This window comes from Podarcis filfolensis (assembly GCF_964270895.1).
Source record: "Podarcis filfolensis genome assembly, chromosome: 10".
NCBI lineage: Eukaryota > Metazoa > Chordata > Lepidosauria > Squamata > Lacertidae > Podarcis > Podarcis filfolensis.
The window spans coordinates 56,234,157-56,251,623 of record NC_139612.1 but is presented as its reverse complement, the minus strand read 5'-3'; the positions used below and the strand labels follow the sequence as shown (position 1 = coordinate 56,251,623).

Here is a 17,467-nt window from a genome sequence, read left to right as displayed (position 1 = left end):
AAATCAATAGTGGAGCACTCAAGTGTCATTAGCAGTAAGCCAGTTTAAAAGTGGTTTACAATTTGGAAGGCAGATGTGCTCTAAGATATAAGAATAGCAATGACGCAAGCAGCAGTGCTCATCGTTATCCTTAGCAAGCAGGTCAAAAGAAAGGAGAGATGACTGGGGTCACATTGATCCACATTATAAAATCCCAGGAGTGGAACCAAAACAGCAGAATGGCTCAGCAGACCCATGAACGTAACAGTGACTTGCATTTTGAAGGGACAGACCTGAAACTCAAAACAACTGTGGAATGACTAATGAAAAGACCCAAAGACACACACTTGTGAACCATGTTAGTGCATAACACTGATATACTTTGCTTGTTCCCAAATCTCAAACATTCCATGTCATGCTATTGTGCCAGCCTGTCTCAAAGGCACCGCTGAAGAGATTAGCAACATCCTTCTGGTTTCTGTGATCATCCTGCAATAGCCCCAAAGGATGCAGCTTAATCTCCAGAGGCCATTAACCTTCATGCTGCAACATCTGGATTGCACAGCACAGAGCAAACCAACAGGCAAAGAATCACAAAAGAGACTTAACAAGCCAGTCTTTATACTGGGGTTGGACATCCGCTGTTTGACCTTCAAAGACCTAAATGTGTTAGAACAGGAGTGGTGGGGTTTGGTCCTTCAACTACCACCAACCCTAGCAAGCATGGCCAATGGATCAGGGATGATGGGAGCTGTAGTTCACCAACATCTGGAAAGCCAAATGTTCCCAAACCTGTAAGGCTTACAACCTGCTTCCTTAAGGTTCACTTCCTCGCAAACATGCCTAATTAGACCTTGAGATCATCTTTAGATGCCCTTCTCCCTGAGTGAATACTGGGAAGTGGCTACTGGGGAAAAGGCCTTTTCGGTTGATGACAGGCTGTAGAATGGCATACCCAGAGAGACCTGGGGATCATTTCTGAAATCCCAGAAAGCCACTGGCAGTCTGTGTAGATAATACTGAGCCAGATGAGCCAATGGTCCACCAATGGACCAATGGCGCTGTAGAACATACCTGCAAGGGGGGGGGGACAGTCTGCAAGTGCCCATTGGCTAATGTTATGGTTTCCTTCCTTTATTTGTGGTTGTAGGCAGAACATGGCCAGCTCCCTTAGCCTTTCTACCCAAGCTCATTACACAGAAAAATCCCCATCCTGTTGTTGGGTTAAACTTCTGAGTCCCAAACCCCTATCACCTGCCAAATCTGCAAAATGTCTTGAAGATTTTGCCCAGCACTATATACAGCTGGTTCCAACACAACATTTTTTCCTCCAAGTCAGTGCTTTCAGAATTGACTCCCAGTGAGGCATCAAGCTAAAGGAAAGCATTACCTCATAACTGATCAATGGGGAACCTTCAGAGACTATCTATAAACTATCCCATATGAGGTCTTAAGAAGAACTGTGTTGTGAAAGTTTTAACACAATGGTGAGAAGTGCAGGCAGATCAAACCAAATATGGAGAGGTTCACGTGAGACATATGCACAAACTCACAGCCCCTGTCTTCAAATTATCAAAAAATTATCGAGATCTTTTTCTCTGAATCCTTTGGTACAATCCCTTAATTCCCATATTCAACTAAAACAAAGCAACAGCATGTATCAGTGAAATAATCACTCTTCCTCTTCCTCGGTTACTTCCATTGCTTTGTATATTGTATATTAAACTGTAAACTCCTTCGGGCAGAGACCTGCCATATTGCACTACAGTAAAGTGTTATGCACAGTGATGGCATGCGCATGCACACACACACAATAAGCCTGCAACGTACGTAGGGGTTACGTTCCAGGGATCACACGAATAGTCAAAACACACTGGGTTCAATGGCAGGTGAGATTGCCAAAGTTCTTTTTCCTTGACAACCACCCCCTTTTTAAAAAATGCCAGGTGCAGAAAGATGAATGTGCACAAGTTAAATGAGTGCAAGTTGAGGACTTACTGTACAAAATCAAGCTTTGTTGTGATTTTCATTCTTCTAAGCTTCTTTTATGCTAGACTCCATCGAAGTTGTTTCGTAGAGGCCATGAATTCCACAGACTGCATGTTGTGCAAAGAACGATAATTTCTTAGGTCTTAAATCCGCTACTAATTGATTTCAGTGGGTTCAGGGTGTTCTGCATGGGTCTCCTCCCCCCTATTTTATCCTCACAACTACCCTCTGAGGGAAGTGAGGGTGAGAAACAGTGAGGAGTCCACGGTCACTCTGTGAGCGTCATAGCTGAGTGGGGATTTGAACTGGGTCTTGAAAGTCCTGGTCCAACATTACTTTGTTTGTTTGCATGGAGAAAGCACAGCCCAGGCTAGGTTAAGCACTCTTAAATGCCTGTGATATTAGTTTAATCCCGAAGTGCTGAAGTACTCCTTCTTGCTTAAGATGTCCAATCCCCCTGATTGCCTTTTCTTGTAATAGTCCTATCTTGCAAGATTGGAATTGCATACAAAATTTGCATGTAATGCCGTTTAATTGCCATAGAAATATGATTGGGAGACTGTATTAAAGATACCTATAATAAAATAAATGAAATGCTTCCGACTGAGTTGCCTACTAGCTATAATAGGCTTATGTATTCTCTATATGTTATGAGTCAATTCTTCCTCCCACCAGATCCAAAACTTAGTTTCTATGCCTTGAAACAATCTTGAGACTTGCACTTTGGAAAGTGTTTATGTAAATTTAATATGTATCTGAAATAAGCCACTGGGAAAGAGGTTTAATTAAGCCAGTGAACACAAATGGGATCCAAAGATGGCTACATTATGAAGTGGAAGAAGACAGGATTAAGGACAGAGGGAAATGCCCTTGGTGGGTGGTCTTTTTCTATACAATTGAAATTGCTTCTGTTCCATTATCTGGCATGAAGAACAGAGGGCACACAATGATAACTGGAACATCAGGACTTTGAAAATATATCCAGTTATTTAAATGTTTAGGGGCCAAGATCAAATTTAGCCACAGCTGAAAATGTTTTCTAACTATTTAGACCACTTTTACAGTCAAAAGAGCCAGATTCACTCAGTGCAAGCTTGTGCTTGTGTACTGTACAAGACTCACTGCGGACTCAACAATACAGCTACAAATAAAACATTTTCAATGTGTTGTAAAGTGCATTAACACAAATGTGACAACAAGTGGTGATGATGCGCTATGGCAAATTCAATATATATTTTTCCAAAAAAAAAATTCACATTGTTTTTTATATGTGTCTAGATTTCACCTGTGTTCTACTTATACCCTTGCAACTGCATTTAGAACAGCAGCCTCCACTAATTAATCAACTAAAAAGGCTTTGATCCTCAGCCTTTTAACCTATGAATCTATTATGTTTTTAAAAAATCTAAACTTTGACACAGAAGCCTTTTAGAAATATTGAAATGTTTTTGAAATATTGAAGGAATTAATAAATTTAATAAGCAAATGTCTAGCTTCCATTGTAAGAGGGAATGCCCATTATTGCTATTTCCCCCCTTCCCTATGATAGGGAACACCAACATATCCTCAAAAACAGAACAAAAATGTGCCTCCAACTCATCACCTCACTATTTAAGCAGCTACAGTTTTAGATGGTCCATGAGAGGACTGTACCAAGAACCTGTAACACAAACACAAGAAACATTTTTGTCAACTCTAAACACTAGGAAACACTGGCCTGGGAGCGCTTCAATTGGAGAACAGCCTTTACCAAAGGTGTCATGGGCTTTGAAGACGCTCGAACTCAGGACGAAAGGGAGAAAAGTGCTAAGAGGAAGGCACGCTTGGCAACCCCTCACCATGATCAACTCCCACCTGGAAACCTACATCCCCACTGTGGAAGGACGTGCGGATCCAGAATGGGCCTCCGCAGTCACTTACAGACTCACTGTTAAAACCGTGTTCATGGAAGACAATCTTACTCAGCTATAAGTGATTGCCAAAGAAGACGACAACCGAGGAGACGCAACTCACTTTTTGAAAAAACGTAGAGAAGTTCCTGTGACAAATTTCTGTCAGACTAGGAGTGAGAAACCTGCAGCTTCCCAGATACTGAGGGATCACTGGCCACGCTGGCTGGGGCTGATGGGAGTTGGCATCCAAAACATCTGGAAGGCCACAGATTTCCCGCCCCCTATGCTTCAAATAATATATTCAGATGATGAGTTAGATGCTCTGTGCTCTGTGGAGCCCTCCTTGCTATTTTATTTCTGGCCAGCAATATCTGGTGGCGAAAATCGCGGGTCTTGAAATTTTAATTGCAAAACGGCTCACAGCTGTGTTGCTTCCTCCAACATTTCAATATCTCTTTCTCCTGCTATTTTTTTGCTGGGGCTGGTAATAGTAGAGGAGCAAGAATCAGAGCATCTTGTGTGTGTGTGTGTTGGCACCCATACAAAAAAACTCCAGTGTAAACAATCTGGTCCTATTGACCTTGGAAGCGCACACAGCATCCATCAAACGCAGCTGAATTGCAAATGCAGGGAATAACGATGAAATAGAGACAGCTGTCTTTGAGCCCTCCAACATTTAACTTCCTGACCGGAGCTTGTAAAAACCCTCTCCTCATAGATCAGCAAGGCCTATTATGCAGTCTGCTGGTTACGTTTAAAATAAAATAGCCACTCCCTGCTATAAATCTGCACTTTATAACAAGGAAAGAATTCAATGATGTTAGCGCAAGCCACAAATTCCCAAGATAAATTTCCCGTTCTTTTGGGAGGATTGAGATGGGGGGGTGAGGTAGAGATATTCCCACCAAATAAAATAAAATCTAGGAAACAATGAAACACTTTCTGCCCCAGATGACACAACAATCCCTGAACAGCAACAAGATTGTATTAGGTTCTCTTCTAAAAACAAGCACAGCATGCCATGGAAAGGGGCTGTATTTCAATTGGAGAGCAAATGCTTTGCAAGCAGAAAATCCTAGGTTCAATCCCTGGTATCTTCCCAAAAAAGCTGTCAAGATGGACAGTACTAAGTGAGATGGACCAATGGACAAACTCTGTAGAAAGCTGCTTCCAACACAGGTAAAGGCAAAGAAGAAGAGGAAGAGTTTGGATTTGATATCCCACTTTATCACTACCCAAAGAAGTCTCAAAGCGGCTAACATTCTCCTTTCCCTTCCTCCCCCACAACAAACACTCTGTGAGGAGAGTGGGGCTGAGAGACCTCAGAGAAGTGTGACTAGCCAGCAGCTGCATGTGGAGGAGCGGAGACGTGAACCCGGTTCCCCAGACTACGAGACTACCACTCTTAACCACTACACCACACTGGCTCTAAAGGACCCCTGGAGGGTTAAGTCCAGTCAAATTCGACTATGGGGTGCAGCACTCATCTCTGCTTTCAGGCCGAGGGAGCCGGCGTTTGTCCGCAGACAGCTTTTCCAGGTCATGTGGCCAGCATGGCTAAACAGCTTCTGGAGCAATGGAACACTGTGACAAGTGCCAGAGCGCATGGAAACGCCGTTTACCTTCCCACCACAGTGGTGCCTATTTATCCCTTTATCTCTGTCACCCCCTTTCCCCCTGTTTTCCTCCTTTCTACACACATGAAAGGGTGTCAGGCTGCAGGTTACTCACCCCTGTCTTAGCTGACAAGCAGATTCCTATCTGGGGTGGGATTGTTCTTTAAGTATCTTGGTCCTAAACCACTTTAAAAGCTTTCAAAATAACGACTAGCACTTTGAAGAAAGCCTGGGAACAGCTAGACCTGAAGCAAGAAGTATAATTTGCCTGTAGGTCACGTATACATGTTTTGTTTTAGGCACCATCTCAGAAAAGACATTCTTCTTTTGTGTGTGGGCTGGGGGGGTGCAGGGGGAGAGACAATGTGTATGAGAGAAAAAGAAGATTAAGTGCCTTTCTTAATATAGTTCTTGAAAATCTACAATTTTAATAAGTTATTATGTTAGTTTCTTTTTAATCTGCTGCCCAATTAATCAGAGATATCTTTTTAGCTCATTAAAGGATTTGCCAATAATTACATTCACTGCATCTGAATGCTGCCTTTCTGTAAAGATTACAATGAAGTCTAATAGATTAAAAAATTAAACATTACAGGCTACCCCCCCAAAAAAATCCACCACACGTATCTCATTAGCAGAAGTTTGTAAATTCACTTGGCAAGAATAGGCTCCAGGTGGCTATGTAGGGGAAGGTTTTCAAAAGCCAAGGTGGGTTTTCCCCTTTAAATGACTAACACAGGTATGTGAGAGCAGGTGAGTTATAATTTTTTTATGGACTACTAATTTTTGTAGATTTATTTGCAAGTTTACTTTGTTGCTGCTTAATAGTTTAGTCATGTCCGACTCTTCGTGACCCCATGGACCAGCGCACACCAGGCACTCCTGTCTTCCACTGCCTCCCACAGTTTGGTCAGACTCATGTTTGTAGCTTCGAGAACACTGTCCAACCATCTCGTCCTCTGTCGTCCCCTTCTCCTTGCGCCCTCCATCTTTCCCAACATCAGGGTCTTTTCGAGGGAATCTTCTCTTCTCATGAGGTGGCCAAAGTATTGGAGCCTCAGCTTCAGGATCTGTCCTTCCAGTGGGCACTCAGGGCTGATTTCCTTCAGAATGGATAGGTTTGATCTTCTTGCAGTTCATGGGACTCTCAAGAGTCTCCTCCAGCACCATAATTCAAAAGCATCAATTCTTAGGCGATCAGCCTTCTTTATGGTCCAGCTCTCACTTCCATATATCACTACTGGGAAAACCATAGCTTTAATTTAACTATACGGACCTTAAGTTTACTTTAGGGCCTTGCAAATAACAAGCTGTTATTTTTAACATCTGAGTAAACAATCCATTTGACATGGAGATACTGCAAATATCTGAACCATCTTTGATTCACATTTTTTTTTATTTGATGGCAATTTTTAAAGTATTTTTCCAAGTTTGATAATTTCATCTCTCTTCCATAGTTGCACATAACCCAAACTCCCTGTTGTAATAAATAGATATAACTTAACTTCTTACAAGACAGAAAAGACAAGAGCAGGTTATTAGCTTCGTGTTAAATTAAACGTTGAGGATATCAAGTGCACTCACCATGGCTTTGCAGAACTTAACTACAAATTGATAATTGGAGGACTGTACAGGGGAGATTTATAAAATCACAAAATGGTAGTTAAACCTACCTCGCTCTCCGTTTTAGTTCTCATTAGAAAACCATGTTTCCATACAACATTTAACTATGAGCAGTCCTCCATAAAGCTGTCAGTCTTTCAAAGGGTGGTGAATAGTTTTCTTTTATTTTTTATAAAGGCAAATGTTTCAAAAAGGTGCTCAACCAAGTTTAAAAGGCTTCATAAAAGAGCTAAGAAGACATTAATAACCTAACCATACTCCCTTGCATAGCAGAACACAGTATCTCATGCTAGGCAAAGACTGGAGTTCCTGATGGGATTGATCCTGCACAACTGGCACTGTTACAAGTGCCACATAATACCTGTAATAAACCAACCTATTATTGTAGTGCCATTGACACTTTGGAACTCCCTGCCTATTGATATCAGGCAGACACCTTCACTGTATTCTTTTCAGGGCCTGCTAAAAACATTTTTGTTTAGACAAGCCTACTGAGATATTTAGACTGCCGATGTGTTTTTAGTTTATTGCTGGTTTTGATTTTTTGAATGTTCGTTGGGTGATAAGAGGATGAACAAAGAAAGCTGGGTTTGGCTCTGTATGGTCTCAGTTTATATTGTTTATTAACAATAGTACAGTAATCTCCGTTCTGTCTCAGTCACAGCAGCCACTATGGAGAAATTATCTTAACACCTTAGACTTAAGTATACCCTGCGGGTGTGAGCTGAAAATGTAATGTAAAAGATTTTCCAAGTTTGTTTTGATGCCATGTGGATGACTGCATAAAAGTCTTAACATATGTGCATTTATTTCTCTTTGGAAGACAACACTTTGTGTTTGGCAATTAAAAACAAAATTCAACCAAGTTTGTAATTAAAAACAAACACTTGCATTGGACCATTTGGGTTTTTTGTTTGTCTGTTTTACAAAATAGTGAGTAAATGCCAAAAACTACATTATAGATCACCTGGAACGTTATGGTTCCTAACACTTTTCTAGTTGTTTCTTAACTGCTCCAGAACACAAAGACCCAAGGTAACAGATATTGCTGATATCTTGCATAAGCATACAGTAGAACTACATGGGCAGAAGTTTTATCAGCAAAATTAGCTGTACCACTTCTGAATGCAGAAACTCTTTCAGAACAAATGCTGAAATCTGATTACAGTATATCGAGAGTCCAACTGCTAACTCCTTTCTATGACTGGCTTGTCAACACATGGACATAAGAAAATGTTATGCCTATAATGTACATTATGTCTGTAATGAGAATAAGAATACATTTCTGAACTGCCCAGCAACCAAAGACCACTGGGCAATGTAGAAAAAAAAATCAAATCCAATTCAATCAGTAAAACAATCACAATACAAAAATGATATAAAAATTCACAGGTCAACATAAGACAGTACCAAAAAGAAGCCTAAAAAGTGACCATAATAAAAATTAACAAAAAACCCAGCAAATGGGAAAACTATTTGTAATCAGATCTGAATGCACTGAAACATAAAACATAAAAGTATGGCAGGGTAAAAAAGATCTTCACCTGGCTTCTCTGGGGCTGATAAGAGCTGTGGGCCAAAACTTCAGACTGGGAAAGGCTGCTGTAGAGAGACACACTACAGATGCGCTGTAAAATCAGTGCATCTATAGGGCTGTTTGCATCCCTGTGGCCTGGAAATTTGTCACATTACTCCTTTGAGAAGTGTCTGCCTGGCTGTACACTTGTAGCACAAACCCTTGCTTTATTTTGCTATGACTGCTTAGCCAAACTCTCCACACATGGTCTGGCCCCATGGTTATACCGCAGGAGTCACTACCCTAATCAACAAGTCCAGCGTTTCGAGGAAAAGATCACCTGGCAAATGAAACACAACACCAGGAAACAAGCATATCCAATTAACAGCACTGTGCCCTATTAAGGAGGGATTAAAAAGGGATAATGGCTAATAAGACTTATTCACAACTCAATTACCAGCAGATGGGTAAGGAAACTTAGCAAGCAATACACATAAATCCTTAGTAGAAGGAAGCTGTGCTCCACCCAGAGAGAAAAAACAGAAGTGACACAAAGCCCTTATTTCCTGTTCACATTTGAAAGTTGCCATTTAGTGACACAACCTAGGGGAAGTTGCTTTACTCATCTCTGCAGGATAGGGCCCTAAGTGCAGTGGACTCTCAAATTTCAGAGGTGCCCCATGCGACACTAAAATTTGGCATCCCCTGGCCTCTTGGCTCCATTCTACAGCATTGTTGTGGCACCCCCTGCAGCACGGCACCCGGTGCGGCTGAACCAGTTGTGCTACCCTTAAAGCGCAACCTGCTAAATGGTCCTCACCCAAAATACCACATTCGCTTGAAAGCTAGGTATGCTGGTGAAACTGCACTGGGACATGTTGGCTCCCCAAAACAGAGGGGAGAAAGGAAACTAAGTTATGCTGTGTAGGAGAGCCACAATTCAGTGCCTGGCATCTCCAGGTACCAAGGCTTAGGCAGGAGGCAATGGGAGAGACCTCTGCCTATGACCCTAGACAGCCACTGCCAGTCAGAATAGACCCAAATGACCTAAGAGCAGGTTTCTCCAACCAGGCACCCTTGAGACTCCCTTCATCCCTGATTAACGATGGGGGATAAATCAGTCTGGCTCATTTTAATGCAAATCTAATTGGCACTTCTCAAACCAACACATGAACCAAAACGCAGCTCCCCTTCAAAATTTGCACTTCTTCAAATTTTGCATTGCAGCTTTGAAAACAATAAATGTGCACAAAAAGCATATTATTAGGGGTAAGCACACACAAAATTTCCTACATTGGTGAAAATGAGGTACAAAAACGCATTACAGTGATACCTCCGGTTACATACGCTTCAGGTTACAGACTGTGCTATGCCAGAAATAATACCTCGGGTTAAGAACTTTGCTTCAGGATGAGAACAGAAACTGTGCTCCAGCGGCGTGGGGGCAGCGGGAGGCCCCATTAGCTATAGTGGTGCTTCAGGTTAAGAACAGTTTCAGGTTAAGAACGGACCTCCAGAACGAATTAAGTACTTAACCCGAGGTACCACTGTATATTGCTTGCAAAAATGTGTGTGTTAGGCAAAACACTATACAAAAATGTGTATTTTAGATTAAATGCGCAAGAAAATGTATATGAATTTTTATTCAGACTTTTAAACAAAATTGTAAACTGGTGCAAAAGTGAGGAGAGCTAAACTTAAGACTGGAAAAATGGGAAGCAGAGAGAAAGCAAAGTTGACAAGATTCATCCCTCCCCAAACCATTGGGCCATGCTGCCTGGGGATGAGGAGAGTTGGGAGTCCACCAACATCAGGCTGGCGAAGACTAGGCCAAATGAACAAAAGGCAAGGTATGGGGCAGGTTCACACAAACCCATAGTTCACCTGCTATTCTGATAAAAGCAGCTGGGTGCACTTCCAAGTTCCGAACATTTATTTGAATATAGTACCTTAGCACAGCCCTCACAACTTTGCTCAAGACAGAAAGGCCGTTGTGCTGCTGTTCTTCAGGCGATGCTGGGTGGCAGGAGTTCCATGTCCCCTTGTGAGCCACGCGGTGCTTCCCGTTTTCCCTGCTGGATGACGGAAATTGTAACGAAGCGTGTAGGGAAGCTGAAGGAGGCCGAGGAATCTTCTGGTGCACCCCTCCGTTTTTCCTAATTGAAAGAGGAATCGAAGCTTTTTATTAACAGACAGGTTTCCACGTACATCGAGCGGGGGATACCTACAGCATTTATTTGGTTCCACCTGTGTGAAAAGCGGTGTTAGGATGATCCCACACCCAATATCATTTCTCAGACGGCGTGACAAGAGTGCTCCTCTGAGTCATTCTCTAGGGCTGAAAATGAATCGCAGAAAGGCATCAAATACATGAACATTCCCCACACCTGGGATAAATAATTGGCAGTTCTATGAAACAGGCTTGGGTTCAATGTCAGTGCTACTAACGAGTGCCCATTAATTCCAGTGGGTCTGAGTGGAGCTTAGCTGACCACAACCCAGCAAAAATTTAATTCACTTTAATATAAATTTACAAATGTGTATGTATACAATTATATACTTTATTATTCACTGTAGCTTGTACATTTGCTGCTGCTCTAATGGCTTGGTGTCTGTTGCAGCTGTTGGTGCTGTTTCCATTATCGATCTTAAGTGTTGTTATCAGTGTAACTAGGTTATTTTATTTGGATGGAGAAATCCATCTCAATAAAGAGTGCCAGGGAAGAAGTATAGACATAAAACACTGAGCACTATAAACTGCAGCACTCATGCTGGATAACGTTAGCGCGGATATAAAGTTGTGCCACACCTGGGCCACACAGCCTAATTCCTGGAAGCTCTACAATACAGATGTGGCAGCTATATAATGTTATCGAAGCAATAAAACACAATAGTTAGCATCTGTCAATGCAAGGAGCCCATCTAGGAAAGCAGTTGAAGGAAAGAAAGATTTTCACTGAACAGTCCTAAATACATATCAGACAACCAAGTTCTAAGGTTTTTAGGGATGATTCTGTCCAAATGGAAACTAGCTAATATTTTCCTCCAGGCAGCTTGGGACAGCATAGATGGTTTTCTCCCCAGCCACCCAAAACCTTTATTCTCACAACAACCTAGTGAGGTAGGTATGGCAGTGAGACAGTGACTGACCAAGGTGACTCAGTAACTATGTGTGGTTAGGTGGGGATTTGAACCCAAATTTATTTGGACCCAGTTCAACACTAACCATTTCTCTACTTCCTCCCCCCATCCTGTGTTGTTCTAGGGGTTCTCTCGACATCCCCTAGAACCAACTGGGGAGAGACATGGGGGGAGTGCACAAAGGGAGAATGGGGGAAGACCCATTGCACTGGTGGAAGCACTTGCCTCATATCTCAAGTTTTACAAATACTAGCAACTTCCTGTTTTAAAAAAATGAAAGCTGGGAATCTGGAAATTCTGGCTGATCCAGCGAGGGCAACTGCCCCACGTCACCCCACTGTGGACACCCATGTACTGAACGTATTTATGAGCTGGTACATTTTGTGTGCTTCTATGCAAGATAGATATAGCCAAAACACTTAAACATGCAAGTTATGTTTACTTACATTCTGAGTCTATTTTGAGAAAGCAAGAAGCCATCATACACCAGGCAAACACCAAACACGGTGATCCCAGTTTCCTTCACCAGCATTGCACAGGTCCCAAGAAATAAACTAAGCAGCAAAAAGGAGGGGGAGGCAGTGGGGGGGAAATGTTCCCCAACATAAAGCTGATCCACACTCCTGCAAGGCAGAATGGAAATGGGAGAAATTACTTCAAAAAACCAAACGGCAAATGCATTTTGCTTCCTATTTGTCCATTAAGCAGATTTCATTCCCTTAAGTTATAAAACCCCCTCCCTAGTACACTGTTAATAAACAAGACTGTCTGCATCAGCAAAGTCGAAAAACAACAACGTGCTTCTGTTAAATAAGCAGAGCGATAAGGCAAAAAGAAGAATGGGCAAAAAAGGGAGTTATCGTAAAAGGAGGAGACGACATATGGCTCCTTATAGAGTTACACAGACAGCATGCACGTGTCTTTCCTCCCCCAAGGAGCATACAATCAACAACGGACAATAGGTGGGAAGAATATGGGCAAATGCAATCACACATTGGGCAAATGCAACTACACAATAGTCCTATTGTGTAATTACATTTTCCCGCGTATTTCCCCCTCCACTACTATTGTACAGGCACTATTCATCCCATTTTTCATGAGAAACTAGCCTGTTTCCCTTTTCAGTGTTTTACTTTGCCTATGGATGCCCATGAATTGGTGCCTACCCAAGATATACCTTGGCACCAAACAGCTGTGTACATGTGAGCTAGGAATTGCTCTCCAGCCCAATCCTTCCTGTTGTTGGAATACAGGTACTGTACAATTAAGGCCATTTGAGCTTCCAAACTGTATTTGGTCCAAAAAGGAAGCAGGGGGATATTCATTCTTGGGAAGTGATCATCTTCCCCTGACCTAAGGGTAAAGTACAACCAGTAGGGGCAGTGGGGGTGTGGCTTGTATGTGCAGTCCCCTGCCCCTCCAGATAGTATGACTACATATGTTATTTGAATGCATGAATAAGGCTACTTAGCCTCACATCTCATGTTCCACAAATGATAGAAACTTGGAGGATCCAAAGAGTATGGTTCATCAAGGGGAAGTGGGAGACCACATCCCTTTTGCCCTCTCCCATGTGGACACCTATGGGCACCACAGTTCAGTGGTGGGACACATGCTTTGCATGCAGAAGGTCATCAGAACATAAGAAGAGCCTACAGCATCAGGCCACTGGCCCATCTCGTTTAGCAGCCTGTTCTTGCAGTGACCAACCCAATCCCAAAATCCAGACCTTAACACAACAGCACTCTCTCCACCTGCAGTTCCCTCCCAAGTGGTACTCAGAACCGTGGAGGTAGAACACAGCCATCAGGGTCCAAGTTTAAGGCTTCAATCCATAGCATCCTCAGTTAAAAAGCACCAGGGAACAGGTACTGGGAGATATCTCTGTCTGAGAACTAAATAGTTTCTGCCAATTCAGAGAGGACAATACTGGGCAAGAGGGACAAACTGTCTGACTTGATTTAATAAGGCAGATTTCTATGTCCCAGTATAATCTTTATTGTCACTTCCTATACTTAACCTAAATTGGTTGTCACTACAAATGCCGAACTGGCAGGTCTATGGGGCTTTCACCATAGAGATGTTAAGGGTAGAACGATGCCCCTATTTGCATTCAGAGAAATCCATGGCTTATGACAGCTTTTCAATTCCGTTTCAGAAATCCAGCGTGTCCATGTAGCCTTTCCTTAGGGAGCCCCCACCCAGTGGAAGCATTTCCTGACAGGAATAGAATATAAACTGACCACCACTAACTTTATTCCAATGACATTTCCTGGAACAAAGGACAATAAGAGTTTGCAACAGCTTCTTTCATTTATAGAAACTTCTGTGGTCTATTTAGGATGGAGTTAGCAATGTGAACTCCTGCCAACCTAGCAGTTCGAAAGCACGTCAAAGTGCAAGTAGATAAATAGGTACCGCTCCGGCGGGAAGGTAAACGGCGTTTCCGGGCGCTGCTCTGGTTCGCCAGAAGCGGCTTAGTCATGCTGGCCACATGACCTGGAAGCTGTACGCCGGCTCCCTCAGCCAATAAAGCGAGATGAGCGCCGCAACCCCAGAGTCGGCCACGATTAGACCTAATGGTCAGGGGTCCCTTTACCTTTAGCAATGTGAACATCTAGGGGTGGTCAGAAACAAAGCGTGGGATTTAATACTATACTCTTCCAATTGTTTCATTTGCACAAGCATTGCAGCTTGTGAGATGGAGCAATCCCCCTCTCCTCCTCCGCCTGCTATTCTGGGGGTTCTCCCAACCCCACCAGAGCCATTTTTATGGGGGAGCATAGGGAGAGACCCCATTATGCAAATCCTTCCGCTGCTGGGGCTGGTTAGGTGAATCCCGCCCTATACATTTAAGTTTTTAGTACAAAACAAAAGGGACCATCAGCATAATGTTGCAGCGTAGACTGTCCCACTTCAGCATTTTAGCCACAGCCACCCTATTCCAGGCATATTCTGCTCCATTCTTTCTCCACCACCATTTCCCATTCTTTTGTCTCCTCCATTAGTCAGTCAACATTCTGCACTCACCAAATATGCTCAGTCATCATTAGGCTGCCTTGGGATTTCCCAAGAACACATGAACAACATAGGAAGCTGCCTTATACCAAGTCAAGCCATTTGTTCATCTAGCTTAGTATTTTCTACAATAACTATCAGCGGCTCTCTGGGGTTTCAGGCTGGAGAAATTCTCAGCTCCACCTGGAGATGCCAAGGATTAAACCTGGGGCGTTCTGCAGATGCTCTATCACTGAGGTACAGCCCTTCCATGGCAGGGAGGGAGTTTTTAATAGTGTTTTGTGTTTCTGCAGACCCTGGCATTCTCCCAAGCCTGCTAATCCACCCTTCTTGTACATGGGTGGTACTACTCTGGTTACATGTGGATCAGCACTCACCTCTCAACACTGGAAATAGATGGAACGATACAGGTGACATCATGAGATGGAAGGGTTAAGGACAAAATCAGGGATCACGTAGTGAGGAGGGGAGATGACAGCACAATTCAAAGGGCTATGTAGCCAATTGGATTTGGCGACCTAGTATCACCAGCAAAGGGTACACGAAGCAAGGCTGCTTCACTGTGAAGGAACTCCTCCCTGCATTGCCAAGACAACCAGACAAGGCTACCTGTCTTCTTGCACTGTGCTACAGAGGCAGTTTTATTGCTTGTTATGCTCCCAGCACAATGCAGCAACAGAATGAGCTTTGCCTGGTTGTTTGGGCACCATGCAAACATTCCTGGTCCTGTTGTACCCCTGGTGTGGTAACAGAACCACCACTCTCACAATCCAATTCCAGAAGACAGGAGACATCTGGAAATCCCGGCGGGGGTGAGCAGATGTGCTGCAGTCCCAGTCAGGGAAGGAACAACAGCTCAGCAGGAGAGCATCTGCTCTGCATGCAGAAGTTCACAGATTCACTCCCCAAGCATCTCCAGGTAGGACTGGGAGAGATGTCCTTCCTGAAATGGGAGATTTGCTGCTAGTCAGTGCAGACAATACTGAGTTAGATGGGCCCAAGGGTCTGACTCAGTATAAGGCAACTTCCCATGTCCCTGCACTCCCTCCCCCTGCCTTCCTGCCACATTCACATGTACACCTGATTTCAGCTCATTTCTATAAACTATGAAGACAAATAGCTTACCTGTTGTGCTCGAGAGTTTTTTAAAGAGTAACCGAACATACATCTGAATGCTCCTATCAACAGAAGACTGGCCTATTTGCCGAGGTCTTGGAATGACATTTTGAGCCCACACAAACCATTACTGAAGGAGCCTTTGAAGCCCTTTTAAAGCTACTCTCAATTGCTGAAAGTGGGGAGACTTTTCAAAGGATGTGAAAATGTTCAGTGAACTCATCCCCATCCGATTTCAGCTCAGCTTCTCTAAACTCTTAAGACAATGCACGTTTTGCTTGAGACTTTAACAGAGTAACTGAATCCCCATCAGAGACACTGAGTCTCTCTCTATACGCTGGAAAGATTTAGAAACTTGACCACAATCGTGTTTGATGTTAAAAGTAAAAACGCTTTTAAAAGGGAGTAAGCACTCTGCAAGCCGTTTGTCTTCATTGTTGTTAAGTGCCAGCAAACAAATAGTTTTAAGAGCATGCAAATTGTGATTCGTTGCTTACAGCAGAGACTCTGTGAAGCATTCGCAGTAATTACAGGACTCATTTATTTAACTATGTAATACCCTTCACTTCAGTGGGATTATTAGATATTTCATCATGTAGCCAATTCAGCCACAGACTCAAGGGTCTCAGGCGAGTGGCGTGATTCTACACAACAGTTCCATGCCGACGTGGAATTTGTTTATCTAACTTGTTTAAATATGTGTAGCCCCACTGCCCAGCCATAAAGGCTCACAAAGTGGCTTGCATATAATCAGGAACCAAGACCCGCAGGCATTACAATCTGAAAGACAGAGAGCAAAAGGAAAAAAAGGATGCTGAGGGAAGAGGGGTGGGATGGGGAAACCAAGAAGGCACCCATTTTAAAAAAAGTTAAATAGCAGTTCTTATAATAATTGGTTGGAATGGAAACAATTTAAGGAAAGGAGGAGCCTAGCTGAGAGTTCATCCACACTTTTGTCTGTGCCGTGATTTGTAGACACAGTTCCAAGGAGAGGTTTTTGTTGTTGTCGTCGTCCCACCATTCCCCCTGGGAGCAGGCTCTGCTTCCTGTCTCTCTCACTGCTAGAATTCCAGGCCACATCTGGTGCCTGAGTGACCCAAAGGCCTTCCCAGATTCACTGAGGCAGAAGGCTCTGTATGTGCAAAGGGATGCTTGCACAGGTCTTCCCCCACAGCTGGAATGAAGAGGGAAGCCTGCCTGTGCTTCACAGTGCTTAAGAAACTCTAAATGGGGTTTTCCTCTCTCTGCTCCACAGGCACTGATACAGGGCAGTTTTCCACACCCCCAAAATGGTACCATACCATATAAGCAGGACAGCAGTTAACATCTCTGGAAAAAGCAGGTGCTTCCCACCCTCTTCCTTTGTTTTAATTAAAGAAAAAGCAGCTCAGTGGAGGGGGATAATATAGAGCACAGAAGCAGCAAGATGGCTTGACCCTTTCCTTGAGAGATCCAGCTTGCTCCTCCCCAAACCCCAACCATGAAGCTCAGTAAGTGACCTTGGGCCAGTCACTGCCTCTCAGCCTAACCTACCTCACAGGGTTGTTGTAGGGATTAAATGAGGAGGGGTGCACAAG

General features: G+C 43.3%; 1 protein-coding gene across 1 annotated transcript in view; it reads right to left on the bottom strand.

Moving 5' to 3' along the window:
- The window catches only part of TMTC1 (transmembrane O-mannosyltransferase targeting cadherins 1), a 134,615-nt gene that overhangs the window by 99,132 nt on the left and 18,016 nt on the right, over positions 1-17,467 (bottom strand). The window contains exons 4-5 of the mRNA XM_083572308.1: positions 12,203-12,379; positions 10,565-10,771 (exon numbers count right to left, since the gene is read on the bottom strand). Of these exons, the coding sequence (XP_083428434.1) occupies positions 10,565-10,771; positions 12,203-12,379 (384 nt within the window). The remainder of the gene's footprint in view (positions 1-10,564; positions 10,772-12,202; positions 12,380-17,467) is intronic.